The sequence below is a fragment of the Spathaspora passalidarum genome (genome assembly GCF_000223485.1).
Source record: "Spathaspora passalidarum NRRL Y-27907 unplaced genomic scaffold SPAPAscaffold_3, whole genome shotgun sequence".
NCBI lineage: Eukaryota > Fungi > Ascomycota > Pichiomycetes > Serinales > Debaryomycetaceae > Spathaspora > Spathaspora passalidarum.
The window spans coordinates 469,117-495,668 of record NW_006767427.1 but is presented as its reverse complement, the minus strand read 5'-3'; the positions used below and the strand labels follow the sequence as shown (position 1 = coordinate 495,668).

At 36.5% G+C, this 26,552-nt stretch overlaps 12 protein-coding genes across 12 annotated transcripts in view; 8 read left to right on the top strand and 4 right to left on the bottom strand. All coding sequences in view use genetic code 12, as the record gives it.

The window, feature by feature from the left end:
• The window catches only part of MIT1 (mannosylinositol phosphorylceramide synthase catalytic subunit), a gene marked incomplete at both ends in the record, with an annotated part of 145,983 nt that overhangs the window by 48,880 nt on the left and 70,551 nt on the right, over positions 1–26,552 (bottom strand). The window contains one exon of the mRNA XM_007374305.1: positions 9,754–9,764. The remainder of the gene's footprint in view (positions 1–9,753; positions 9,765–26,552) is intronic.
• On the top strand, positions 29–7,537 carry SPAPADRAFT_150243 (pepsin-like aspartic protease; the record flags this gene model as incomplete). Its single annotated transcript, XM_007374346.1, has 2 exons — positions 29–4,335; positions 6,443–7,537. 2 exons carry the CDS (start codon positions 3,828–3,830, stop codon positions 7,240–7,242), a joined length of 1,308 nt encoding a protein of 435 aa, XP_007374408.1.
• SPO11 (Spo11p) lies at positions 159–1,234 on the bottom strand (the record flags this gene model as incomplete). The annotated part of the gene is made up of 2 exons (XM_007374348.1): positions 159–1,089; positions 1,200–1,234. 2 exons carry the CDS (start codon positions 1,232–1,234, stop codon positions 159–161), a joined length of 966 nt encoding a protein of 321 aa, XP_007374410.1.
• On the top strand, positions 1,951–2,661 carry SPAPADRAFT_60238 (resistance to Congo red protein; the record flags this gene model as incomplete). The annotated part of the gene is made up of 1 exon (XM_007374347.1): positions 1,951–2,661. The coding sequence occupies one exon, from the start codon at positions 1,951–1,953 to the stop codon at positions 2,659–2,661; it is 711 nt and encodes a 236-aa protein (XP_007374409.1).
• On the top strand, positions 9,405–11,297 carry SPAPADRAFT_49824 (uncharacterized protein; the record flags this gene model as incomplete). Its single annotated transcript, XM_007374345.1, has 1 exon — positions 9,405–11,297. The coding sequence occupies one exon, from the start codon at positions 9,405–9,407 to the stop codon at positions 11,295–11,297; it is 1,893 nt and encodes a 630-aa protein (XP_007374407.1).
• SPAPADRAFT_135727 (Ca(2+)-binding ATP:ADP antiporter) lies at positions 12,554–14,242 on the bottom strand (the record flags this gene model as incomplete). Its single annotated transcript, XM_007374344.1, has 1 exon — positions 12,554–14,242. One exon carries the CDS (start codon positions 14,240–14,242, stop codon positions 12,554–12,556), a length of 1,689 nt encoding a protein of 562 aa, XP_007374406.1.
• CCT2 (chaperonin-containing T-complex subunit) lies at positions 15,749–17,417 on the top strand (the record flags this gene model as incomplete). Its single annotated transcript, XM_007374343.1, has 1 exon — positions 15,749–17,417. The coding sequence occupies one exon, from the start codon at positions 15,776–15,778 to the stop codon at positions 17,354–17,356; it is 1,581 nt and encodes a 526-aa protein (XP_007374405.1).
• DDR48 (DNA damage-responsive protein 48) lies at positions 18,671–19,248 on the top strand (the record flags this gene model as incomplete). The annotated part of the gene is made up of 1 exon (XM_007374342.1): positions 18,671–19,248. The coding sequence occupies one exon, from the start codon at positions 18,701–18,703 to the stop codon at positions 19,145–19,147; it is 447 nt and encodes a 148-aa protein (XP_007374404.1).
• On the bottom strand, positions 19,382–21,017 carry KIS1 (Kis1p; the record flags this gene model as incomplete). The annotated part of the gene is made up of 1 exon (XM_007374341.1): positions 19,382–21,017. The coding sequence occupies one exon, from the start codon at positions 20,663–20,665 to the stop codon at positions 19,442–19,444; it is 1,224 nt and encodes a 407-aa protein (XP_007374403.1).
• PEX17 (Pex17p) lies at positions 22,320–24,033 on the top strand (the record flags this gene model as incomplete). The annotated part of the gene is made up of 1 exon (XM_007374339.1): positions 22,320–24,033. The coding sequence occupies one exon, from the start codon at positions 23,259–23,261 to the stop codon at positions 23,958–23,960; it is 702 nt and encodes a 233-aa protein (XP_007374401.1).
• On the top strand, positions 22,352–23,026 carry SPAPADRAFT_49819 (uncharacterized protein; the record flags this gene model as incomplete). The annotated part of the gene is made up of 1 exon (XM_007374340.1): positions 22,352–23,026. One exon carries the CDS (start codon positions 22,352–22,354, stop codon positions 23,024–23,026), a length of 675 nt encoding a protein of 224 aa, XP_007374402.1.
• On the top strand, positions 24,067–24,433 carry SPAPADRAFT_60227 (uncharacterized protein; the record flags this gene model as incomplete). The annotated part of the gene is made up of 1 exon (XM_007374338.1): positions 24,067–24,433. A coding segment is annotated over one exon (157 nt), but the record flags the coding sequence as incomplete, so codon positions are not given.

The window sequence follows — 26,552 nt, the reverse complement described above, 5'->3', positions numbered from 1 at the left end:
AGGAAACGGCGAGATTTTTTTTTTTTTCGGGGTTATTTTCTCCAGTGAAATTTTCAAAATGTGTATACTGACTAATTTTTGATCCAATTGTTTTTCAGCATTCAACATTGTTACATAAATGCACGGCACGTGACATCACTAACAAGAAAAAAAAACTTTTATTGTGACTGACGAGATTTTTCATTTATGTAGTAGTTAAGTTCGGTTGCAAATTTCAACACATTCATCTCGGCTTTTCTAAATAGGGTTAATCCTCTTGTTAGTTCCCTTTTATATGTTTCAAAAAGGTTATCTTTTTCTTGGTTACCTTTTTCCGATAATTCATTTAGTAGATTCATCATTAGCTTTATGTCACGCGTAGTAATCGGAAGGTGATTGCGAATATTTGTTTCCAATAAGAATACACCTCCAAATATTAAATTGCTGCCACATTTTTGATATTGCTGACAGATTCTAAGACCATACACATCAGAATCAAAAAAACCTATGGTCAAGCTAGAAAATGATTCTGTAAGCCAAGCTAGAAACCTCATTGTTAATCGGTCGGGGAAACCCTTTCCAGTAATCACAACAAAGTTTTGAAATGTATTGTGTGATTTCAAATACTGGCAAAAAGATTGAAATACTGCATCTTTCTCTATTACTATTATTAGTAACTTTTGGTTATCTGTGATTTCCTTACTAAAAAGGTGTTGGTAATTAACTGGGATTAAAATCGGCTCTGTTGTATGCAAACTATTGTTCCAATCTGCGTACATCATTCCCTTTTGAGAGGGCCGAATATTCAAATCTTTCTCAAGAGACCATTGTAGAGAGTCTTCGACTATAAGTTCAAGCAATCTGGTGCAATTGGTCTGATTTCTACTGAATAGCTCCACGTCATGGTAGTAAATATCTCTTACCGTTGTGTGGTTTCCATTCTTTGCATGCTGATATAGTATTCTAATGGTTTTAACAAGGGCAGCAAATTTCTGTATTTCTGCTATGTTGGAAGAAAATTGGGTATATGTTTGTGTCTTTCTATATTGGGTTTTTGATGATGGATTAGATTGTGTTTTGTAAAGAACTATAGTAACAGGTTGATAGTTACTAATATTTTGATGAATTTGCTGCCAAATTTGTTCCAAAATTTCCAACTTGGTTCTACAAGTTTGTTAATAGGTGAACAATACAATAAACACTCAATTATATCTACATACTTTGTATTGCTATCAATAATATAGATGCAACTCATGGTTGTTTCGACTTTTGTGGTGTGTTTGATGTGATACGATTCACCTTGAAATCATGTTCTCAAAATTTACAACAAAAAAATATCTCACTGTTTACCTAGGGTTCACTAGAAAATATTTCATAAAATGATAAAAGCATTAAAGTTTCGTCATACCTGTAAACATTTACCAATTTGCCTTGTTAAATCAACATTAATTTAAGATTTATTTGTGTGTGTGTGTGTGGTGTGTGACGTAGAATAGAATAAGAAGCGGAACACAGCCCGGATCTTAAATCCGTTATATCCGATCTAAGCCCCATGATGCAATTGAATCAGTACCAGATAACCAAGATCAATGATAATCATTACGTAGTTTTAAACTTTGTTCAATTTCTTCCCTTGCTTCTCGCTTCTCTTTAGTTTCAGTATATAAAGTTCTATGGTTTGAAGATAGAAAGTATGAAATATACCAATAGCCTATAATTACACCAGTTTCATAGTGTATTTGGTTCACGTGATTTTCTTGGAAAAGTTTAGCCATTCATACAAACGAGGCTTCAGAAATACTGAATAAGAAAAAGGAAAAAGAAAGAAAAAAAATAAACTAGAAAAACAGCAGAAATTTCCCAACAACCACATTTTTGTTTATCATTCTTTTCTTGGTAACAGTTTTGATTTCATCAGATTTATCACATTATACTTAATTTAAAAAACAACAAATTGAAGCAAATTGCTAAATGAGTATTGTAAATTATGAAGTAATAGGGGGGTCATTAGTTAAACGTGACAATTTAGACGGGTTGGCTATTACAGGGGCGACTCGGTGGGCCTTTTTCGCAATCTTTATTGTGATTATAGCTATAGTATTGCTTGGAACCATGAGAATAAACAAACGAAGGGCGCGCCAAGGTGCACAACCCATATATGGAACTAGCTGGATGACACCCCCTTCATATAGACAATCTCAGAATCAATATCAACAGCCAGATCATTTAAGAGACCCCGACTTGCCAGGTGCTTATGTTCCCGCATATACAGCCACGGCCAATGAATATGACATGGGATACTATGACAATACTGGTCAATACCATCCTAATCCAAATGCAAAAGCACCTATACCTCATCCACCCGAATCTCATCAAAGAGTGCCTAGCACAGTTGGTGCTGGCGCAGCCACTACTTTACCTACAACTTTACAAGGCTCCAATGACAATGATTCTAATGAAAGTATAGGTGATTTATATAGAGCACCAAATGGTCCACCACCTGGAGTAGTTGCCAATGGTGACACCAACGTTGGAAATGATCAATCAAATGAATTCAACCCTCCTCTTGGGCCACCTCCACAGAGCAGTGACTTAGTTATTGAAGGTTCGTCAACATCTGCTTCCAGTCAAGGAGAGAACCACTTATCATCATCTGAAAACTTCAAGTCATCAAAATCATAAACATAGCACAATTCTAGGTTCAGGTCGACTTTCGGTTTCAAAAAAGTGCTCTTAATTTGTTTTTTTAATTTTTCATTTATTTCATTATTATTACTTTAGTTTTGTTGTTATCTTTCTCGAATTTGGATACAACTTTCAAAGTATCTGTTGAGATCTGAACCAAGTCATAGAAAAACTTACCAAGTTGCTTTATCTGGTTATAGTATAAAATGCACATAGATTACCATTAATTTGCATTTTTTTTTTCCTGGTAAGATCAAATGGTGTTCCGAACTTTTTTTTTAAAAAAAAATAAAACAAATAAAATTAAAGTCAATAAATTATGCATTAGTTCAAAAGCTTGTAATTTAATAAATTGATCGACTAAGAGATTATATTCTGCCCGATACGCAATAATATAAGAAATAAAATAATGTTATTTTATTCTTAATGTCGTAGCGATAGATCTAGGAATGCTTTACTATATAGATCATACGGAATATGTATTCACCATTGTTGTTTAGTCATATGACTGATATTGAGTTTACTTCAGTTTATTCTATAGTGTAACTTTTTTTTTATTTTCTTAATCCTATAGAATGGTGGTTTGACCCCGATTCTTCGTATCGAGATAATATTCGACTAAACTACGAATATAAGGAAAACGACTATAATAAAGGATAGAATTTTGTGACCTGAAAGTCAACTCTAGTAATTTACACTTATAATTGCTTTCTAGTTTAATCTTAAATGTATTTATTTCTCAGGCTAATTTCCATAAGGAAGAATATATAAATTATAAAATTGGGGAGATAATTGACTAGTTTACAGTATTAACTAAGCGAGTTTAATTCGTCAATCAATCCAATTTTAAAGTATAATACCCCATGTTCTCACACATATTATGATTATGAACATTCTTTTTTCATAAGGTTAAATAATCCTTGGTATAATTCCAAATCGGTGTTGTGGGGTATTAGTAAACAAGTTATTTGTCATGACTATATGACAACCTTATTTTTTTCTTTTTGCATCTTGTCTGGGCAGTCAAGATGATTTTAGATACAACAACGAGCAAGGTGGTCTGATTATTTATATCAACCGTTATATAAATGGGGTAGATTTTTCATTCATTTGATGCTTTCGATATGATTTTGAATAGACAACTATAAAAGAAAACTTAAGGAATGCTCAAACTTTTGCTATTACAGTGGGTTTTATGTGGAACAGCATTTGCAGCTGTGTCACCGGGATATTTTAGTTTAGAAATACGTACGAGTCATGTCTCCAAAAATGGGTTTGGAAAAAGAGATGCTGTAGATATTTCCTTAAAAGACGACAAGCAATCCCTGATGTTGACTGAACTTCAAATCGGTTCAAACAGAGATAAAGTTGAAGTAGTTGTTGACACAGGTTCAAGCGTATTATGGGTCATGGATCCTGATGTTGAGTGTAAGACAAGCCCACTTACCGGCAAAGTCACAGATTGTAAGGCTCATGGAACATTTTCATTTCAGGGGTCTGAAACTTTCAATAAAACAGAGGAACCATTTCACATGGAATACGAAGATAAAGAATCTGCAGATGGATTTTATGTTAAAGATGACATTTCTCTTGGTAATGATGTCGATATTAAAGGGTTTGGTTTTGGACTCGCTAATGGAACTTCGCTGGATTTCGGAATCTTAGGGATAAGTTTCCCACAGGAAAATTTGATGGGCGAGTCTCTTCCTGTGGAATTGACAAATCAGGGGATAACCAATAGAAGTGCATATTCAATATTCTTGAATGAAGCTAATAAAAAAGGATCAGTTCTATTTGGAGCAGTTGATCATTCGAAATATTTAGGTGACTTACAAACGGTTCCCATTGTATATGACGAAACTGACCCAGATATTAAAGTAAATGTTTTGGGAATAGACATTAATATGAATGATGCCAAAGTGTCTGGAGGTGTTTCCGAATCAGCATTTGTTTTGGATACAGGAACAGCTGTATCACAATTCCCCAAGCTGTTTTTAGACACATTGTTGGGACAAATAAAAGGATCTGAATATATCGAATCTCAAAGCTTATTTGGTTCTCTTGATTGCTCTCAACTAGAAAATCTAAAGTTTGAGATTAAATTTGATGGTAAGACAATCACAGTTCCGGCAAAAAGCTTAGGTTATGAGGAAGTACATGACAGCACCGATGATGGATGTGTTTTTCTGATCGTTTTTAATGATAATAGCTTAATTTTGGGAATGGATGTATTAAGAAGCATATATTTCGTGGTTGATTTAGGTGACAAGGAAGTATCCTTAGCACAGACAGATTTCAGTCAAGGAAAGCAAGATATTGAGGTATTCCCACCTCCTGGTGTGAACAGAACCTTAGCTTCTAAGGGTAAATCTGAACACCAGGAACCCTCAGCCACACCTGAACACCAGGAACCTTCAGACACACCTGAAGAGAAAGAATCCTCAGCCAACTCGATCGTTTCTTCCATCGACGTTTTACTCTGTTTAGCTATTTTGTTGACTTGGTCACTTTAATGTGATTGTACCCAGGCTGATTTTTTTACATATTTGTTTTATGAATTAGTAATTACTTTAATTTTCGAATGAATTTATTTGTAGAAGTATTGAACAAGTTGGAGCGAAGGACGTTATTGATGGTCGGCCATAATGCAAAACTTGTTGTAGAGATACTTATTCGCCCTTTGATACAGAAATACTGCAAGTATTTCCATGTATTGTTCATTTAGTCAATGTCATAATTATTTGATAAAGGCCAAGATTGGTATTTAATTATATTAACAAGGAATGCATCATGTTCCTGTATCTTGAATTAGATGCTGGGGATGATAAAGAGAAGATCGAGTAAATGACCCAATTACGTCATCACATCAAAGGATATTTTTTTCTGTCAGATCCTAATTGTGGATCGCTTGTATCAACAATACTTAAATGCATCTACATAGCCTGGCATTACCTTCTATGATTTGTATTTCATGATACCTTCTATGTTTAATAAACCCCAACATCAGCCGGGGACAAAGCTCTCAGAGGACAAACAAAAACCTAGTTCATATATGCTGTTTTTCTATTCCATTTTTCGAATTGGTCATATGTTTGCATATTATTTTTTAGCATCCGAAATATTCTTTTGTAACTAAACCATGCAGCCAAGATGACTTTAGATGATCCAAATGACCTGACCATATATATCAGTTGCAATATAAATTGCATAGATTTTCTTTCATTTGATGCTTTCAATAACATGTTGAATATACAACTATAAAAGAAAACTTAAGGAATGCTCAAACTTTTGCTATTACAGTGGGTTTTATGTGGAGCAGTATTTGCAGCTGTGTCACCGGGATATTTTAGTTTAGAAATACAACCTAGTACTGTCTCCAGAGATGTGTTTGGAAAAAGAGATGCTGTAAATATTCCCTTAAAAGACGACAAGCAAACCCAAATGTTGACTGAACTTCGAATCGGATCAAACAGAGATAAAGTTAAAGTAAATGTTGACACAGGTTCGAGCAGATTATGGGTCATGAACTCCGATGTTTATTGTATTGCAAGCACCGTTTCTAATGATGCTCCAAATTGTAAAGCTCAGGGCACATTCTCATCTGAGAAGTCTAATACTTTTACTACTAAAGAACAACACTTTTTCCAGTCTTACTTAGATATGACATACGGCTCAGGTATCTATGGTAACGATGATATTTCTCTTGGTAATGATGTGATAGTTAAACGATTTGAATTTGGAATTGCTAACCTAAGTTCACTGGATATTGGGGTCTTAGGGATAAGTTTCCCAGAGGCAAATTCGACTGGCCAGTCTCTTCCTGTGGAATTGACAAATCAGGGGATAACTAATAGAAGTGCATACTCAATATTCTTGAATAAACCTAATAAAAAAGGATCAGTTCTATTTGGAGCAGTTGATCATTCGAAATATTTAGGTGACTTACAAACGGTTCCCATTGTATATGACGAAACTGAGCCACATATTAAAGTAAATGTTTCGGGAATAGATATCAACATGAATGGTACCAAAGTGTCTGGAGGTATTTCTGAATCAGCATTTCTTTTGGATACAGGAACAGCTATATCACGATTCCCCAAGCTGTTTTCAGATACATTGCTTGAACGAATAGAAGGATCTGAATATGAAGATTCTGTAAGCTTCTTTGGTTCTCTTGATTGCTCTCAAATAGAAAATCTAAAGTTTGAGATTAAGTTTGATGGTAAGACAATCACAGTTCCGGTAAAAGACTTGGTTTATAAGAAAGTACATAATAGCACAGATGAAGGATGTGGTTTTATGATCAAATTTGAGGATGATAACGATGACTTAATTTTGGGAATGGATGTATTAAGAAGCATATATTTCGTGGTTGATTTAGACGACAAGGAAGTATCCTTAGCACAGACAGATTTCAGTAACGGAAAGCAAGATATTGAGGCATTCCCACCTCCTGGTGTGAACAGAACCTTAGCTTCCAGAGGAAGATCTGAAGAGAAAGTATCCTCAGCCAACTCGATCGTTTCTTCCATCGACGTTTTACTCTGTTTAGCTATTTCCTTAACCTGGCTACTTTAATGTGATTGTACCCAATCAAATTTTTACATATTTGTTTTATGAATTAACAATTACTTTAATTTTCTTTGAATCTATTTGTAGAAGTATTGAACAAGTTGGAGCGAAGAACATTATTGATGGTTGGCCAAAATGGAAAACTTATAGAGATATTTATTTGCCCTTTGATGCCGAAATACTTGCAGTATTTCTGTGTATTGTTCATTTAGTCAAAGCCATAATTCTTTTATAAGGGTTAAGATTGGAATTTAGTATTAAATTCGATATACTGCATATTTGAAAACATGATACTATTTAGAAACAACCCAGTATGGTATAATTCTGATCATTCCTTTCTATGAGGTTGAATAATTCTTGGTATAAACCCCCAAACCGGTCGTGTAAAGACATAGTTATTAGGAAATGGTTTGTTTGTCTTTACTATGCCACAATTGTATGCACTATTACAATATCAATGCTTTTAAAAGGTCATTTGTACTACTTTGAATTTTATAGGACTCTATCCAGAATTATACTCATACAAGCTTGTATGTGCTTACCTAAGTTTTCTATCTTTTAATGTTCAAATACTAAAATTGTGAAATAAGATTTCCCTAGAAATTAACCATCAAAAGAATAAACCCAAAAGAATAATAACACTATGAAAGAAAGAAATGTGATTCAATTGGGCTCAACTAATTATGGTTCTCTAATAATTTCATTAAATCGTTAAATGAAGGTTTTATATAAACTGTTTGATATAGTTAATAGTTCAAACAATACAATAATATTCATTACTGCAGATTTAGCCACCAATACAACTAAAAACGTATTTTAGTGGCAAGGAACATGTAACTATCTGCAAGTTTAGGTGAGAATTATAGTAGTTTTCCCCCCGTTGGGTACGCAAAGTTTCAACTAAGAAAAAGCAGTTTGAGGCTTAATCCTCTTTCAACTCTGAACATAAGAAACAGACTATCTAATTCTACAGTGCCGTATTCTAGCATTCAGTATCACGCTACAGATTGCTATCGTCCTATAAAGTATTAAATTCACAATAAAGTGGTGATTTTGCCTTCTTATATATGATTACAGATAATATATTGCAATGGATCCCCGCTATAAAAGTGTATATATTAGACTTAAAAATTACAATGTTTATTTTAATTGTTATTTAAGACGGTATTGCAAAACTATCTTTCAAAACTTGTTGTTTTGAGGGTAAATAATCACGCGTTAATTATCTGGAAAGAGCACACGGGGAGGCTATTGAAATAATTCACATCTAAGCGATGTTTCCAGGATAGGAATTATTTCCCTTACGAAGAACTTTGTGTAATTGAGATGGGGTAGAAGTTTCGCTTTTCTAGATCTGAAATTTCTCTCTCCTCAAATCATAATCCATGAAATCTAACATTTATGGAAAATAGCTCGGTTATGCAAGTTTAAGCAAAAGCATGCAGCTACAATATTCGGCTGTTTATTTGTCAGGTCTATATAATGAGGAACCACAACTAAGTTATGTGAACTTACTTATGAATAAAAAAAAGCGAACTGATGAAGCTCATATGAGATGGTGACAAAGCATATCTGTACATAATTATTTGCCAGCACGTTAACAATCTCACCATTAAATCGTATATATGATAAGTGAGTTTTCTGTGGTTCAGACGATGATCCTGCATCTGCATGCATCTTTATTATGGCAAAGAAAAAAAAAATGTTCTAAAATTATTTAGGAGAGAGAATAAACCCTTGTCCGCCCTGTCAAATTATTGTTCAGAGAATTGCTAATGGACACAAGATTGAGGTCTAATTAAAACTTTAGATGTCGTTAGTGTATGCAAATATAGCTAATTTAGGCACTTTCGCTCAAAATTAAATATATGAATTCGATCAGGACCTTTGTAACATTCTCCAGATCAAGGGATCTTAAAAAGAATATCAACTATTTCATTCAAGGAAGCTCGTCAACAAAAGAGCGATTGTAGTGCAGATCGCTAGACGAATAGATAATTATGAAATATTTTTTTTTCAGTTTCTGCAACAGTTCATCAGTTTATTTTTCTTAAACAATGTTTACCGAAGTTGCAAACGAGCCAAAGTGTTGAGTCTCTGGCAAAGATAAAAAGCCCACCGGTTTCCCATTTATTTGCACCAGATATTTCTTCACCCTATTGAACCCAATGAAAATGATTTTATCGGTGATACTTTTACCAGTATTAATAACATTTGCTTCAGCTCAACAAATAAGTGGGGTCTTTACCTCCTTCAACTCATTGGAGTGGCAAAATGGAGGTGGTTATCCATTTGCTGGTCCTTATTTCCCTAGCTGGAAAGCAAAATTAGGATGGAAAATTGACGGATCATCTATGCATGGAGGTGATACTTTCACCTTAACCATGCCATGTGTATTCAAGTTCACCACAAACGAAGAATCTGTTGAATTAAGTTCAGGATTAACAAATTATGCCACTTGTATTTTTGCACCAGGTAGTATCTTGCTGCTGACTTCTGAATTGAAATGTACCATATTGGATACTATCCAAGATCTGACCTTAACTACCGGAACATTAACCTTACCAGTTACTTTCAATGTAGGAGGTTCAGCATTAGGTTCCGATGTGTACTGTGCTAATTTTTTTGAAGGTGGGTCAAACACGGTTTCCTTTAGTGACGGCGATAATATCCTTTCCACCGAAGCTACATTCGAACCAGATACCCAAACTGATCCTAATGGAACTATGTATGGTGCACGTATCATTCCTAACAAGAATGAAGCGCAGATTTATGTTTTATCTGGTGAATGTGCCCAAGGGTTATCTTCCGGTACAATAGGTATGACAATTACGGACGGTTCAAGTATAATTGATTGCTCGTCTGTCCATGCAGCTATGTCAAACTCATTAAATGATTGGTATTTTCCGGAATCTGCTGATTTGCTTTCTACATCCACGTCTTATTGCAATGATTCATCATTCATGGTAACCTACTCCAACATTCCAAATGGCAATCGTGTATTCATTGATGGACTTATGTCTATCGTCAATGGGGAATCTCCTACTGTGAAATATACGAACCAATACATTTGTGATCAATCGGAAGGTTTGATCGATGGTACAACTGAGGTCAAGTGGCAACCCTCGTATGTCAATATCAATGACTTTGATGTAACTGTTTCTTCAGATAATGATGCAACCACAGCTACAGGAGCTAACACCGATGCTACTACTGCAGCTACTACTGCAGCTAGTACCGACTCTGATACTTCCTCAGCAAGTAACCCAGGTACTGGATCTAACACTGGAGCTAACACTGGATCTAACACTGGAGCCAACACCGACGCTACTACCACCGCCACCGCAGCTAGTTCCGACTCTGCTGCTTCCTCATCAAGTAACCCAGGTACTGGAGCTAACACCGATGCTACTACCACTGCTGCTAGTTCCGACTCTGCTGCTTCTCCATCCAGCGATGCAGGTTCAGGAGCCAACACTGGAGCCAACACTGGTGCTAATACTGGAGCCAATACCGACGCTTCGAATTCTGCTGCTGCTTCTCCATCTAGTGATGCAGGTTCAGGAGCCAACACCGATGCTACCGCCATTTCTAGTTCTAAATCCTTAGATAACGAATCAGGTGCTGCTACTGGTATCAACACAGATACTACAAATTCCGGATCTCCTGCTGCTCCTTCAGAAATCAATGCAGGAACACAAGGAAACCAAGAGAGCAACGTTACTGCTAATTCGGAATCAGTTGAAAACAGACCAACTAACCTTTCCACTTTAGCCACTATAAGTTCGGGTGTTATTGTAAGTGCAGATGATTCTGAAACTACAGACTATTCTGGTGATGATGACAATGAAAACATTTCAAATAGTGATATTGCTGGAAATTACTCCGAAAACCAAGAATCAGATAATGGTTATGGTTATACCGCTAGTGATAACTACTACAGTTCCAGCTCTCAACTGGTCGCTCCAGCTATCACATCAGATTCTGTAGATGGAGTTAACTCGGTAAGAGCAAGTCCAGCCTTGAGTTTACTTTTGACTGTTTTGATGGCTATTTTCTAATAAGTATATTATATCCTATATGTAACAAAAAAAAAAAGATCGCCCTGATTAATAAAGTAAAACAAAATAACTAAACAAATGACAATTTAAAGACACATAACTTCTAATTTAGATCGGTTAAGGATGAAATAAACATCCGATACTCATATTTGCAATTATTTAAGAGTTATGTGTGATATACCATACATTTATACTTTGATCATATGACACTGTATAACTTCCAAAACAGTATACGCGTATAAAATTTAAAAACTAACACTGTCATGTACGATTCCAGCATCTCTTCTATCCACGGAGTTCACTACCATTTGTTCAGGGAAAAAGCATACATTTGTTGCCCCATCACAACTATAGCAAACCAATACCAAAAAATCAGCAGGAGTTTCATTTCATTTTCGCAATTAATTTTACGAGTCGTGCAAAATAGATATCGGATAATCTTACAATGAATATATAAAAAAAAATAACTTCTCCTAACTATATAGCTTTGAACTGTAATTCCCTTTTGGGTATCAAACAAAATAATCACACCTTCAGATTTTTAGTTTCGTGCAACCGACACACGCGCATATGATAAAAAGCATTAAATGCTGCCACCCCCACTAACAATCAACAATTTCTTGTTAACATTTCAAGACTTTTTAATTGTATGGATCAATCAAATTCTCTACTATAATAAAATATACGATGACTTTATCTATGATGAAGTTAATTGCTTTGATTTGATCGTATACAAGAATCGAAATCCCGACTTGATTAAATACCTTGATGATTTTACTACGAATATAATTAACAAACTAATAATCAATAAAAAACAAGAAAATGCATTGAATAAAATACGGTGTGTGATATACGACACCAACGATGATCAAAATTTTGTACGATGTTATAATGTAAATTTTCATGATTTTATTGTAAATTTGAATGATACAATTGTTCAGTTCCCGCAAGAATATGACACTTCTGCCACTATAAGTATTCCTGATATCAATTGGATTGAAGTTAATAACCGATATAAAACAATATTGTTTTTACATATTCAAGAATTGAAGAGATTGCAGCTTAGTGTGAAAGATTTATTCTTTAAGCTATTAATTGACTTGGATGAACTGATGTATGCAGACTCAGATTGGGTTAGACTACCTGCTAATGAACAAGTCAACATAAAACCAGTTCCTGTTGGTCACTTAGAATTGAAGATACTAAATTTTGATTTACATAATGAATATAATTAAATTCTATTATTGACAGGAAAATTATTTTAAAGTGCTATTTAAGTTGAATAAACTTTTCAAATTCTCATACATAAAGTAGGAAATTGAAACCGCAGGAGCAACTTTGGCCAAGTTTGGTACAAGACCTTTGTATAATCCAGGTATACCTTCCCTTGCTACTGTTTTGTTTAAAACATCAAAGAATCCATTATAAGTATATGGATGAGCATAAGTACCTTGTGCTTGTAATCTTGTTCTCAATAAATTTATTGGATAAACTAAAGTTGCTCCAAATGATCCCGATAATGCCCCCAATGTTAACACCATATAATTTGGCAATTTAACATCTTCTTGTCTAATTCCAGTTTTCTTGCTTTGTCTTTTAACCAACCAATTTTTGATGATTGAAAATGTTCCCAAATCCAAGGCAGCATAGGGGAAAATCCCACTGGTACCAACAAAAATACCACGATAAAAGATTCTCAACCCTCCTTCTTGAAACATATCCTTCGCTGTTTGAATTAATAATGCATTTCCCTTGAGTGAACTATCAAGATTTGAACATTGTAATCTGAACTTTAAGGTATCTACGGGGTAAACTGTGAATTGAGCCACCACACCTCCAAATCCACCAGCTAAGTAAGTTGAAACTTTGGAAATCTTACTGGAATCATCAACCCCTTCAATTCCCGCAAAAAATCTCTTTGCAGCTTCAAATGAGCCAAACTTCATGGCTGATTCTGGGAAAACTTTTAATACATTCAACCCATTCCCGACATAAAATGCCTTAAACCCACCTTGTTTCCATATAGTTCTTGCCGCTTGGACAATGGGAGATCTAATGGTTTTTTCTCGTAGACTCGAAGCTGCTTCAGCAGCAGCCTTCTCTTGAGCAACTTGCAATTCGGCATGTGCCAATTTTTTTCTTAATTCATCAATAATATGTCTTTCTGCTCCTGCGGCGATTTGTGTGGCTATTTCTTGTTTGGAATGCAAGACCGTGGATGTTAAATCGGTTCTAGCAATCAAAAACACTTTGATTCTATCAAATGGGGCTGTACAAGTTCTTGAAACCACCCCTGATAACCCCCCCGCTAAGAAATATCCAAATCCATTGAGGAATTGAGTCACCAATGCAACATCACCATCGGAAGTTATATCAAATTCTTCCACAATGAAATGATATGCAGTTTTAATTCTTGAACCATTTAATCTTGGCATTAATAACAAGAATTGTCGAAATTCATCGTATGTAATGTATCCATCATTTTTGTAGTCAATTTTCTTAAATAACAAGTCGATATCGGCAGTTGTTGGATCAAGCTTAAGTGATTCCTTTAAATATCTGACAAAATCAGCCTTGTTTAACTTCCCATCGTGATCTTCGTCAAGGATATTAAACCCTCGTAAGATTTGTTTATCAGTGGTTGATAAATATACTTTGAAATCGTTAAAATCAATCACACGATCTTGATTGGCATCAAACGAGTCAAAAATCTTCTTCATTAGTTCTGGACTTGAACTTATGGGATGGTTTAGTCCCTTTATAGCTCGTTTGAAATCTCGCAATGTGATTTCACCAGTGTCTTCTATATCCAATGTTTTAAACAATGCTTCATAATCATTGAGTTTGGTTGTGTCTGTGGGTATCAGGGAAGATTTCGAAGATTCATTCTTGGGAGAATCACTCGGACTATATCCCGGAGTAGAAGAAGTGGCAAGTCCTGTCATATTTCTATATCACTGTATGTACAAGTAGTGGTAGTAGCAGTTGAGCTGTTGCTATTTTGGAATCTATTAAATGGGAGGAACAAAATTAGGTTATAAATAAGAGTGGACTTCTCTATAGGATACGGTATGTTGAATCAGCACCTTTTTAAAAGATCCACAAGGAATCTATATGTCAAATAGTCGTAAGGTTATTAGATAAGTGAACAAGGCGCAATTTAGGTTTTGCTCGGAGTGGTGATGGATGTCTCAACGCAAATCGATCCCGGGAAAAATTGGAAAAAAAAATTTTTGGGTTAGTGTTAGCGCGCGACGTGGAATGTAAAGCCGAGGCGGATAATTCTTATATAACCAAAGAAGAAACAACAACTGAAAACAACGGAAGAATAGGAAGAAAACAAAGATGTAAAGCTGTCATTCAACTAAAATTCTAAAGTGATTGTATTGGTCAACAACTCTAACATAAAAAAAGAAATTTTAAAATTTCATTATACCGTTAGCGACGTTGGGGGGGATTTAAAAACAAATACGCCGCATGGTTACTTATTTGTCACGTGACAGAAAGTTACAAAAATATTCTGATTAAACTTCTCGATTAATAGGAGTAATAGGTAAGTTCCAGGTCTAAATTTGAGTAACTAATAGTAGTTTTGTCATTGATAAGGTATATAGATATTGCTAACAATTAAATGGGTTGCAAAATAGGTTTTATGCATTTGTTAACAAGAAATACTAAGAAAAAAAACTTCTACCAATCAATTTCGATCTGTTGATAATATAAATCGACCCATATGATGCATATGAAATTGCTTGACTATTTCAAAGCATCTTTATTAAAAAAAATTGCGCTCAAGACTTTTAGGCTACATTATAACTTTAGCAAGTTTATTGTGCTGCATTATAACGTGGCAGTACATATAGATGTTGATGTGCATATGTATATGCGGGACAGCAATTGCATAGGAGGGCTTGATAAGTTGCAGTAGGAATGCTTCAATACCAGAAGTACTCTCCTATGGTTGTCTCAAATGGAAATTCGCATATTAGATCACCAATCAAAGCTGGTATAGGTTGTAGGTTGATGGCTAGCAACTTAGGTTGACAATACAGAAGAGCAAAATTTTTTATTGCAAATATACTACTGGAGTCTACTAGATTCATAATTTAGCTATGGGTGAACAATCTGGAAGCAATATATTTATAATATAGCTAAGATTTTCATTGACCAAACTTTGCACCCAGTCCCCAGCATACTTATCGTGAATGTTCTAAAAAAATCTCCAAAATAGCTAAATGTATATAATCTAGCTAAATCACCCCTTAAATACACTTCAATATCTCTAATTAGTTACTTTTTCATCTAACTAGTATGAACAGCAATGGCTGCAAACCATTTTGCACTTGGTAATTTTTCACCTTCGCACGACTTCCGCTTCTGATGGAAAAATGAAGAACGAAAAAAAAAAAAAATATTGAAAAGAATGGCAACACGTCCAAATACTTTTTACCAACTACTGTCAATACCCAACTCCAAACATGTCAGTGCAAATATTTAATGAGCAGGCGACAGAAGAAAGAGCTGAAAATGCCCGTATGTCGGCTTTTGTAGGTGCCATTGCTGTTGGTGACCTTGTCAAATCCACATTGGGACCTAAGGGGATGGATAAATTATTACAAAGTTCCACTAATCCTGATGCTGCCCTTGTTACCAATGACGGAGCTACCATTTTAAAGTCTATTCCATTTGATAATCCAGCTGCCAAAGTCTTGGTCAATATTTCCAAAGTTCAAGACGATGAAGTTGGTGATGGTACAACTTCTGTTACTGTTTTAAGTGCCGAATTATTAAGAGAAGCTGAAAAGTTAATTGAGAAAAAGATTCATCCACAAACTATCATTGAAGGGTATAGAATTGCTAGAACCGTATCTATAGAAGCTTTAGAAAAGCATGCTGTTAACAATGGTGACAATCCAGCTTTGTTTAGAAATGATTTATTAAACATTGCTAGAACCACCCTTTCCTCCAAGATTTTATCTCAAGATAAAGAATTATTTTCAAATTTGGCCGTCGATGCTATCTTGAGATTGAAAGGTTCCACCAACTTGAATAATATTCAAATCATCAAGAAAGTCGGTGGTAAGCTTTCTGATTCATATTTAGATGAAGGTTTTATTTTAGAAAAGAAGTTTGGTATTAGTCAACCTAAAAGAATTGAAAATGCCAAGATTTTAATTGCCAATACTTCAATGGATACCGACAAAGTTAAAATCTTTGGTGCTAAATTCAAGGTCGATTCTACTTCTAAATTAGCTGAATTAGAAAAAGCCGAAAAGGTTAAGATGAAAAACAAGGTTGAAAAAATTAAAAAGTTTGGTATTAATGTTTTCATCAATAGACAATTAATTTACGATTACCCAGAACAATTATTTACCGACGCCAAGATAAATTCTATTGAACATGCCGATTTTGATGGTATTGAAAGATTAGCTTTGGTTACAGGAGGTGAAGTTGTCTCTACATTTGACAAACCTGAAAATGCCAAGTTAGGTTACTGTGATGTAATTGAAGAAATCTTGATTGGTGAAGACTCTTTCCTCAAGTTCTCCGGAGTAGCTGCCGGTGAAGCATGTACTGTTGTTTTAAGAGGTGCCACTGACCAAGTTCTTGACGAAGCGGAAAGATCTTTGCATGATGCATTATCTGTGTTATCACAAACCACTAGAGAAACCAAAACTGTGTTGGGTGGTGGATGCGCTGAAATGTTGATGGCTAAAGCGGTTGACCAAGCTGCTGCCAATGAAACCGGTAAGAGAGCCTTGGCCGTGGAAGCATTCAGCAGAGCCTTGAGACAATTACCAACAATATTAGCAGACAATGCTGGTTATGACTCCAGTGAATTGGTGACTAAATTAAGATCGTCCATCTATAACGGGATTTACACTTCAGGGTTAGATTTAAATAACGGTACCATTGGTGATATGAGAGAATTGGGAATAGTTGAGTCTTTTAAATTAAAGAGAGCTGTTGTTTCTTCGGCTGCTGAAGCTGCTGAGGTCTTGTTACGTGTTGACAACATCATTCGTGCTAAACCTCGTACTGCTGATAGAAACCACTAATTGTATATATATACACCAGTAATTTATAGATCATGGAAATATATAACATCGGTAGAATTGTGAATGGGGAATTTTGTAAATACTGGAGGTTTTTTTTTTTTTCACCTAGCAACGGAGTCATCACGTCCATACACCGGGGGTTATGTTTTTTTTCCGGTTCAAGAAATAATGGCTCCATAAAAGATATTCCGTAACCGCTTCTGGAGAACACTGCCACAGTAGCTCATCCCTCGAAGCGTGCAACCCCCTGTTTATTCACACCCCCTATAAACGCACGTGAATACGATAGTTGTGGAGAGAGAGAGCGAGAAAGAAAGACCGATTGGCTACACACGACCAAGGGTGAACCGTGTACTATACAGGAACAAACCAGGGACAACAAACCCAAAGCATGACAATGAAAAAAAATTTCCCCGATTTTCTGGCTTAGTTTGATTTTGTACGTTCACTTTGGAATTTACTATGGCTCACAATTGCCGCTAATTTCATGTTTCTAATAAGCAATATTGCACTCAATTGAAAGGTGTCACACTGGTATGTGAACTTTAACCGACGCGATCAATTGAAATGACGGCATTGTTTCAGTACAACAAAAACAAGCAAATGTTGCTTTGTCCTGCAAAAAAAAAATTCGATGGAGATATTTTTTTTGCAATTTCAGACAGGATCTAAAAAAGAAAAGGTGGCATGGGTATGCGGCAGTAATAGTCCGCTTTGTTGTGGAAGTTATCTGTGTAGTTATTGCTTTATTTCAGGTAATTTTGATTTCGGAGGTTTCCTCACACAAAATGCAACAAACCTATCTTTCAATGTCAATATGCAGGGGGTGTGGGCATAGACAAAGTATTATGGCTAGGATAGATGGAATCCATGTAACAGGGATTTGCCCCTAATAGGTACTCCTTTTATTGATTCAATTCAGCCTTGGTTTGTCAGGGCAACGTGTTCAACGTGCAATATCAATTGCCCCACAAAAATAGCGAGTTTCACACAGTCATTGTTTGATAGTGCACTATGAACTTTGAGAGTGGCGAAGCTCAGTAGAAACAACAGATATTTCCCAAAAAGAAAGGTCTGCGATGTGGTTATGAGGGGGGAGGCTTGACACCTATGGTTGAAACATGCAGTTGCAAACACAAATTACTAGCAATATTATTATTTGCAGGATTGATGAACATTACTGACAGCAATATGGCAAGCCACACCCCCCCTCCCCCCCCTGAATTTCCAATTGTACTCTAGAAACTGAAAAATTTTGGGGTATAAAAGGGCGTATATTCCCAAGCCCAATTCTACTCTTGTCATTTGTTCTATAGACTCAATTAGTATAGCAGTTAACAAAAAATGGTTTTCGATTTCGGTAAAGACGACGACGACAAGAACAAGGATTACTCTTCTTCCGGAAGAAGAAATGACTTAGACGACTCCAACATTGACTCTTTTGGTTCTTCCAATGATGACTCCTATGGTTCTTCCAGAAAGGGCGATTCATATGGTTCTTCCAACAGAGATGATTCCTACGGTTCTTCCAACAGAGACGACTCTTATGGTTCCTCCAACAGAGATGACTCTTATGGTTCTTCCAACTTGGGTTCCAACTTAGGTTCCAAATTGGACTCCTCCATTGACTCTGCAAGAGACACGTTTGGTTCTTCTAGAGGTAAGGATTCCTACGGTGATGACAATGACTTCTCCGGTTCTAGACAACAAGGTGGAAACCAAGACTACGGTAACAATGACGACTCTTGGCAATCTTCCGGTAACAGAAGAAGAGATGATGACAACTACTAGTTAGTTTGTATCTTTTTCTCTATTCAATTCGGTTATCTTATGCTTTTAATTTAGTAGTTTTTATATCTGTTTAGTGCTACTGAATATAACGTATTGTATGCAAAAAAAAAAGTTGTAGTGGTTGCAAGTGTGCAATGTTTTCGATTTACTTTTGCATCACCACTTTATTTGAAACCATTAAAACTGTAAGTCGCCTAAGCAAAAAAAAAAAAAAGGTACACTACAATGATCTCAACAATTACTTTTTATATATTGACAAAAGAGGTCATTATGTAGGAAATACATTCTAGAATATTACTGAGGTCTTGGCTCAGGGGGTTGCAATGACTGTTGTAAAGGGGAAAATAATACTTGGGTGACATATTTTCTTTTATATCTGACAATGGAAGCAACAGCCAAGGTATTATGCTTGATACTTGTAGTAGCCAAGTGATTTAAAACAACATGGTTTGGAATAGGTAAAGCACCACTATTATTCTCCCCCGAACTATTATTGAAGTTATTTAAAATCACATTTTCTAAATGAGGTGGTAATTGTGGAGGATGTAACCACGCTTGCTGTTGGCCATTTGAACTTCTTGATTGTTTATCAATGGCAACATAGTATTGTTCCATTACTTTAGGATCAGTGAATATAGGAGGAATGTCGTTGATGTACTGATATTCCTTATTTAGAGGCGTGCCATCTTCATCATGATATCTTGAATAACCGTTACCCATATCATCATCATCATTAATTAATCCCCACATAGAGTCTGTTCTATTCCTTGACAATGAAGATTTACGACTTCTTGATTCTTCTGGCTGTGGTTGTTGTAGCTGCTGCTGTTGTTGTTGTTGCTGTTGTTGTTGTTGCTGCTGCTGCTGCTGTTGCTTGGCTTCATTTTCTTCAAGTTGTGCCAAATGTTGTTCGATGTTTTCTTGGGTTATTTCAATATAATTGACAAAATTACCCATTTGATCAGTAGCAGTAGGAAGGAAATCTGAAAATCTCAACTCATTGTCAACAACAAATCTAAATCGGTGAGTTCCGAGAGGTAATCCTAAAGTTATCAAGAATGAATTATCCGGCTGTCTTACTAAACCAATCATTTTTCTCCACCCGGTAAAGGAACCAGTAACATAAACTTTTTCACCACCTTGAACCCATTGAATATCAACAGGAACCGTGACATTTGGATCGGGTTGTTGGGCCGGTTGTGGTGGTGCCTGGTCTTCTTGGCGGGTTTGTTGCTGCTGTTGTTGTTGGTTTTGTTGTTCTTGCAGTTGTTGTTGTTGTTGCTGCTGCTGCTGTTGTTGATTATGTTGGGTTAAATTGGCTGATGAGCTGTCAATATTCATGCGATCATCTTCATTGGAATTGTTTTGTTTGTCAGCATTTGGTTGATCCAAATCAATATCATCGGTCAATATTAAAGTCGATTTTCTCCTTGCTGGTGCTCCATTACCTTCTTCGTCAGCCTTACTGACATCTACCATAGAAACATCTTTTGTTTCGGAACTTGCAGTGCTGTACATTATTCTATAAGATTGTATGCTGGTTGTAAATTTGTACAGGCAGAACGAAATGAAAATAAAATGAAATCAATCAATTAAAACCTTGTTATAGTCTTTTTAACAGGTCAGGAATAGTTTCTAGTTTGAATACCTTTGATACAAGTGGAAAATCACAGTGGGTGGGAGGAAAGGGGGGTTTACGCGAATGATACTAATTATGGAAATCAACTGAAACCTCCTTAAATATTTAAATAGTTGATCTTTGCGTATACTGAAACGTTTGATTTTGACTCTGGTGGGGTCTATTGTCCTTGACCGTATACGGGAGCTGTAGTGTGGGGGGAGATTGTTTGAGTTGGGGTTGGTTTGACGATTAGTGCTCTGTTTTTTTTCTTTGTTGTTGACTTACAAATTTGATGGCTTGCACTTTTTTCTTTTTTTGGGCGATCTCTTGTGGCTTGGTCAAGAGTTTGATAGGGTTCACTTTTTATACTGCAAAGTTAAACCTGATGGTCAAAGGGAACTATCGGTTGCAATGGAAATAGAAAATCTCTTGCGTATAGATCTGCTATAAATGTAAACAGTTTGAAGCACGCATAGAGTGAGTGAGTGAGTGTGTGTGTGTGTGTGGTGCCGAGCTAAACCAATCCCGAAGTCCCCTTCTGAATCTGTCGCGAATGATCAGAAATTCCGGAATTTCAAAAGGAAACTAAAGAGACTAAACATAAGTAAACAGAAAACAAAACGCCTTAATCGCGTCTAATATTCTCTTCTAAAACAGTTATTGTGCTGCAATTGATGCATGGTTTTGATACTAGTAGTTTCAAAGTTGACCATTGTGCATCAACTAGCTACATATGACACGCCATATAGTCCAGTGTGATGTTTTTGTATCAGCAAAACCTAGAACAGTCCCAACTTCATGTTATTGACAAACTAGTGTATTTATTAACCTATTTGAATCTCATAATATACTAAAAATGCAAACCCTAACAGCCAATCATGAGCTACTTACGCTTCAAAATTTAAACCGAATCTAATAACCATCAAACTCTCCTAACAGAACTAGAGTTCAGAAGGAACCCTTATCAAATGTATTCTTCTAAGAAATGAAGTTGACATCATTTATTCCTCAGATTTTAAACTCTTAACATTGGTTGAAATAGCATGGTATACAAGGATCAAGAAAATTGATGCAAACCCAAAAGTCAAAGCAATTGTATTGAGTTGGTTGTCTGTAATCATAGTGATATACTTGCTAATAACAGCGATGTCTTGATTTAAAAGCTTTCAATTACAACAAACGTGATTAGTATTGACGTGGAGTTTATTGATCCTTGTGTAAATAACTCGCACTATTTTCCAGAAAACTCGGTTGAAGCACGACTGTAATCAACAACGCTACCAAATACAAAGCATGGCAATTCCTTTAATTAAAGGTTAGAATCAGTCCATGCTCTCTACATAAGAAAAGCCCCTAACAAATACTTTCCATGTATCTTAGTATTAGTACATGCAGTTTACGTGTTTCCTTTGTAGACTGCAGTGCTCCAAGAGAACACAAACTATAAGAGGTTGCTTTGACTTGGCTACATGCAGGACTGCGATCATGTGATCGCATTACGTACAATTTTTTTTTTTTTTTTTAATTTTGATTTTCTTATAAGTTTGCATCAACTGTAGTTAGCTTGTTTAGTCTTGAAGAGAATGCTTCGGAGGGCCCTCGATCAGAGTAGGTTGCTCGCTTTGATGTATATACGGGTAGGAAGAACTGATATACTGAAATTTGAGAAGATTCAGTTTTCATTTTCACGATGTATCCATAACAGACCTACCAAGGAGGACTTAGTTAAAGACAACAACAATAACATACACCCAGAATCAAATCAACCAAAGCCAAATTCAAGCGAAGTACCAAAAGAGATGCACGAGACGACTAAATTATCATTTGAGGAGTATCAAAAGAAAATTTTACTCAATCACAAGAAACACGCAGAACCCACCGAGTGGCAAAAGCGAGAACTTGCTATAAAGAAGCGATACGGAGAGTGGAAACCAACTAAGCGATTGTCTCGAGAGGAGATGGTTAAAGTTAAGGAATTAAGTGAGCAGTTTCCTCATTACAAGACTGCCGATTTAGCAAATATTTTCCGGGTTTCTCCTGAGGCTATTAGAAGAATATTGAAGTCGAATTGGATTCCTAATGACACAGATTTGGATAAATTGACTGCTAGAAGAGAGAGACAAAGACAAGAGAAGATGGAAGTAGTACAGCAAAGGTATAATAAAAAGTCTTTAAAAGGTCCAAAACAGGATAACAAAAGGAAAAGCCACAAAAAAGTAATAAGCCTGAACTATAATTATATTGGTAGAAGATTTTGATGCTCGCCAATTAAGTAACGACGGAATGACCCAACTCTGTACATAGAACAGTAATAGAAATTTGTAAATAGAATTTACCAGAGCAAAACTGATAGATAGATAGACAGATAGACAGATATATATATCACGTGACTACTTTCTTTGCCGAGGTTGGTTTAAGCTAAGGTTGAACAAACCCCACCAAAATAATTTCCACCACTTTACTCCACAAGATAGATCAGAGTAGCACATCATGCCGGCAGTTCCAGTATTGACAATCCCCGAATCATCGTATGATCCTTCATTATACTCTCTTCAGACAAGAAGGGGAAAATCTCAAATTTTAATATATTTGATTAAATTGACCCATGGATCAGCATTCACATTAGCCCTTGCTTACATCATAGGATTACTCGTTATAAAACCATTATTGGAAACCAAAGCCAGCAGACGATTAGAACTCCTTGAGTCTGCGCGAGTAGGACTCCGTGATTTCTATCTCAAGCTCATTGGGAAAGTCAGTCATATACCTATCGTTGCCATTCGGAAACCTGGTGACAGCAAATTTTATTCCGATGCAGTTGTCCAGACTCATGACTCACATGTGGATAAAACTAGGGTGAGAACGGATAGAGAGAAGTGGGAGGAGTTGATTGAGAACGATAAGCTCGCCCAAGGACGATTGCATGAGAAATTGAAGAAGTTGTCTACGACATTGAATGATGAATGCAGAACCTATAGTAGTCTTGATATGGACCATTACAAGAGTGCAAATTATGCGATAAAGGATTTCCAAAATAAGGCCGATTTAGTTTATTTCAATTCCACGGAGTTGTTTATGCAAGAGAGTGCTCCTACTGATACCAACAAGTCTTTACGTAAGAAGAACCTGGCAGTTGAAGCCAGAAATGAGATTAGGAGTATTAAAGGGTTGTACATGAGCGGTCAAGCTTAGGTTAGCATCATAAATAGGATTTTTTTTTAATGTTGTTAATTTTATAGTTCTTTAATCAACGTTTCTTCCACGCAATTAAAAAAAAAATAACTTATCTCAAAAGAGTGTTGTAAACATTCAACAATAACACAGACCTACCATCATGGCAAAAAACAGTATTGTGATAGACGATAGCGAGGATGATTATTCAGAGATGGATACATCTTCAGTTGCTCCTCAGATTGATGATTTAGAAGAAGAAGAAGAAGAGGAAGGTGAAGAATTGAACAACCTTAAAGCGGGTGGGGATGACGAATCAGATTTATCGGATCTCAGTGATGACAACGGCGCAGAGGTACAAGAGGAGATAGATGATGAATTGGATGATGTTTTAGGCGATGAAGAGGTTGATGAAACTGTCATTGAAGACGATGACGAGCAAAGAGAAGACGAAGACGACGAGGAAGAAGAGGAGGAGGGAAGAGGAGGAGGAGAAGGAGAAGAAGATGATGATGATGAAGAGGGAGAAGACGAAGACGACGAGGAAGATGATGAAGAAGAGGACGATGAAGTTGCTAGTCTAAGTGACGAAGAAGAAAATTACAAGCTTGAAGCTTCTGATATAGATGAAGACTTGGAATTGCGAGAGGAGGAAGACGAAGAAGACGAAGAGGAAAAAGCGCCACCACCCAAGGCCGCTGCACCCACCCGAAAGATAAGCATAACCATCAAGCCACCGACAAGAGTTACCCCTGCTGCCGGGAAGGCTGCACCCCAGGCTTCTTCTTCGAGATTAAGAGAACAAAGAAAACGCCAGGTATCCTACTATGAAGATGACGAAGAGGAAGAGGACGAAGACGACGACGAAGAAGACGAAGAAGATTTTGAACAAGCGCCAAAAAGACCAACGAAGAGAGCAAGAAAGTTGCCTGAACGTCAAGTTCAGCCCCAGGACTTGGATGCCGATCTTATATTGACGGATGAAGAGACAGAGTATAACCCCCATGCCAACCCTGATATATCCAAAATGACAGAAAGACAGAGGGCTAGATACTTGGAAGAAGAGACTGACGATAAGAAGTTTTTTGAATTGGATAACAATGGCAAGAAGGCGAAGGCTAAAAAGACAGAAACCGACGAAGAAATCGCATTAAGAAAGTCGGAAAATGCGAGAAAGAGACAAGATTATAAAAACAAGATTCTTGAAGAAGAGAAAAGAGACACCGTGAACAAGTTATTAAAAAGACGTGCTACAAAGACTCGAGAAATAATACCGGATAAAGAGGGGACTGTCGAAGCATTTAAGCTGGCTGATAAAGTGCGGAGACCTATGATGGCACATCCTGCCTTGATCAGATATGTTTCCAACACCACTAGCTTGAATGGAAATTCGCTTCTTGCGTTTAATGATAGTAAATAGCGTATCTATTATAGCAAATAGCCAAACATAGTGGCATGTCGTAGCATACGTAGTCAAGGCAATAGAAAAAAAAAATAAAAAAAAAAAAAAGAAAAAAAAAAATGTCGTGGAACAGAAAAAAGAAGTTTGTTGAAAAATAGTGAGACGTACAACAAAACCAGCCCAAAAACAAAAAAGGCTAATAATCTATAGGCTTATATACCATACAATAACCTTTCTAATTAAGTCGTTGGAGTCGGGATAAACCATTGTTGCATCTTTCCAAGAGACATATACCACATAGCACACTCATATATGACATGTCGGGGATAAATATGAACATGTCCGGATTGAACAACACCCAGCAGGCCATGGGTGTGGCAGCACTTATGCCCAATCAAAGTTTCCCAAATCCTATCATTCAAGATACATTACCACCACCACCGCCACAACAACAACAGCAACAGCATCAACCACAACCTCCTATGTCGAATACAACGGCAAATGGTCAACAGATGCAACAGCAGATAAACCCCCAGGTTCAGATGTTTAGTCAGACTCCTCAAATACAGTTTCAACCACCACCAGGTAGTGGACAAGATATACCACAACCGCAACCACAACCACGATCACAGCAACCACAGCAGATACCTCCACAGCAAAGGTTTAATATGAATCAACAACATCTCGCCCAGCAACAAATGTTGGCACAACAACAACAACAACAACAACAACAACAGCAGCAGCAGCAGCAGCAACAACAACAACAACAACAACAACAACAACAACAACAGCAACAACGACCCATCAATGGACGAAATCCTTCTTTCCCACAAGTTGGTACCATACCAGTAAACCCCAATCAAGCACTCACACCCAATAGCAGCAAGCAAGCACAATTCAATTCCAATATGGTTCAAGTTCCGGGCCATTTACAACCTCAAAACACCTCTGGTGGTAATTCACAGGGCCATACTCCACAAATGACAAACCAATCGCAACCATTTCTTCCTATGCAACAACAACAACAACAAGGTCAGATACCTACAGGACAAAACAAGCAAAGAACCAATGGATCGGTGAGTCATACACCCATGATGAACATGCAACCACAAAATATGCAACAGCCCTTGCCAAACCAACCACCACTACAAGGTGCAACCAGACCACCAAACCAACCACCTGCTTCTGCTGCAAGTTTTCGATCCCCTCTG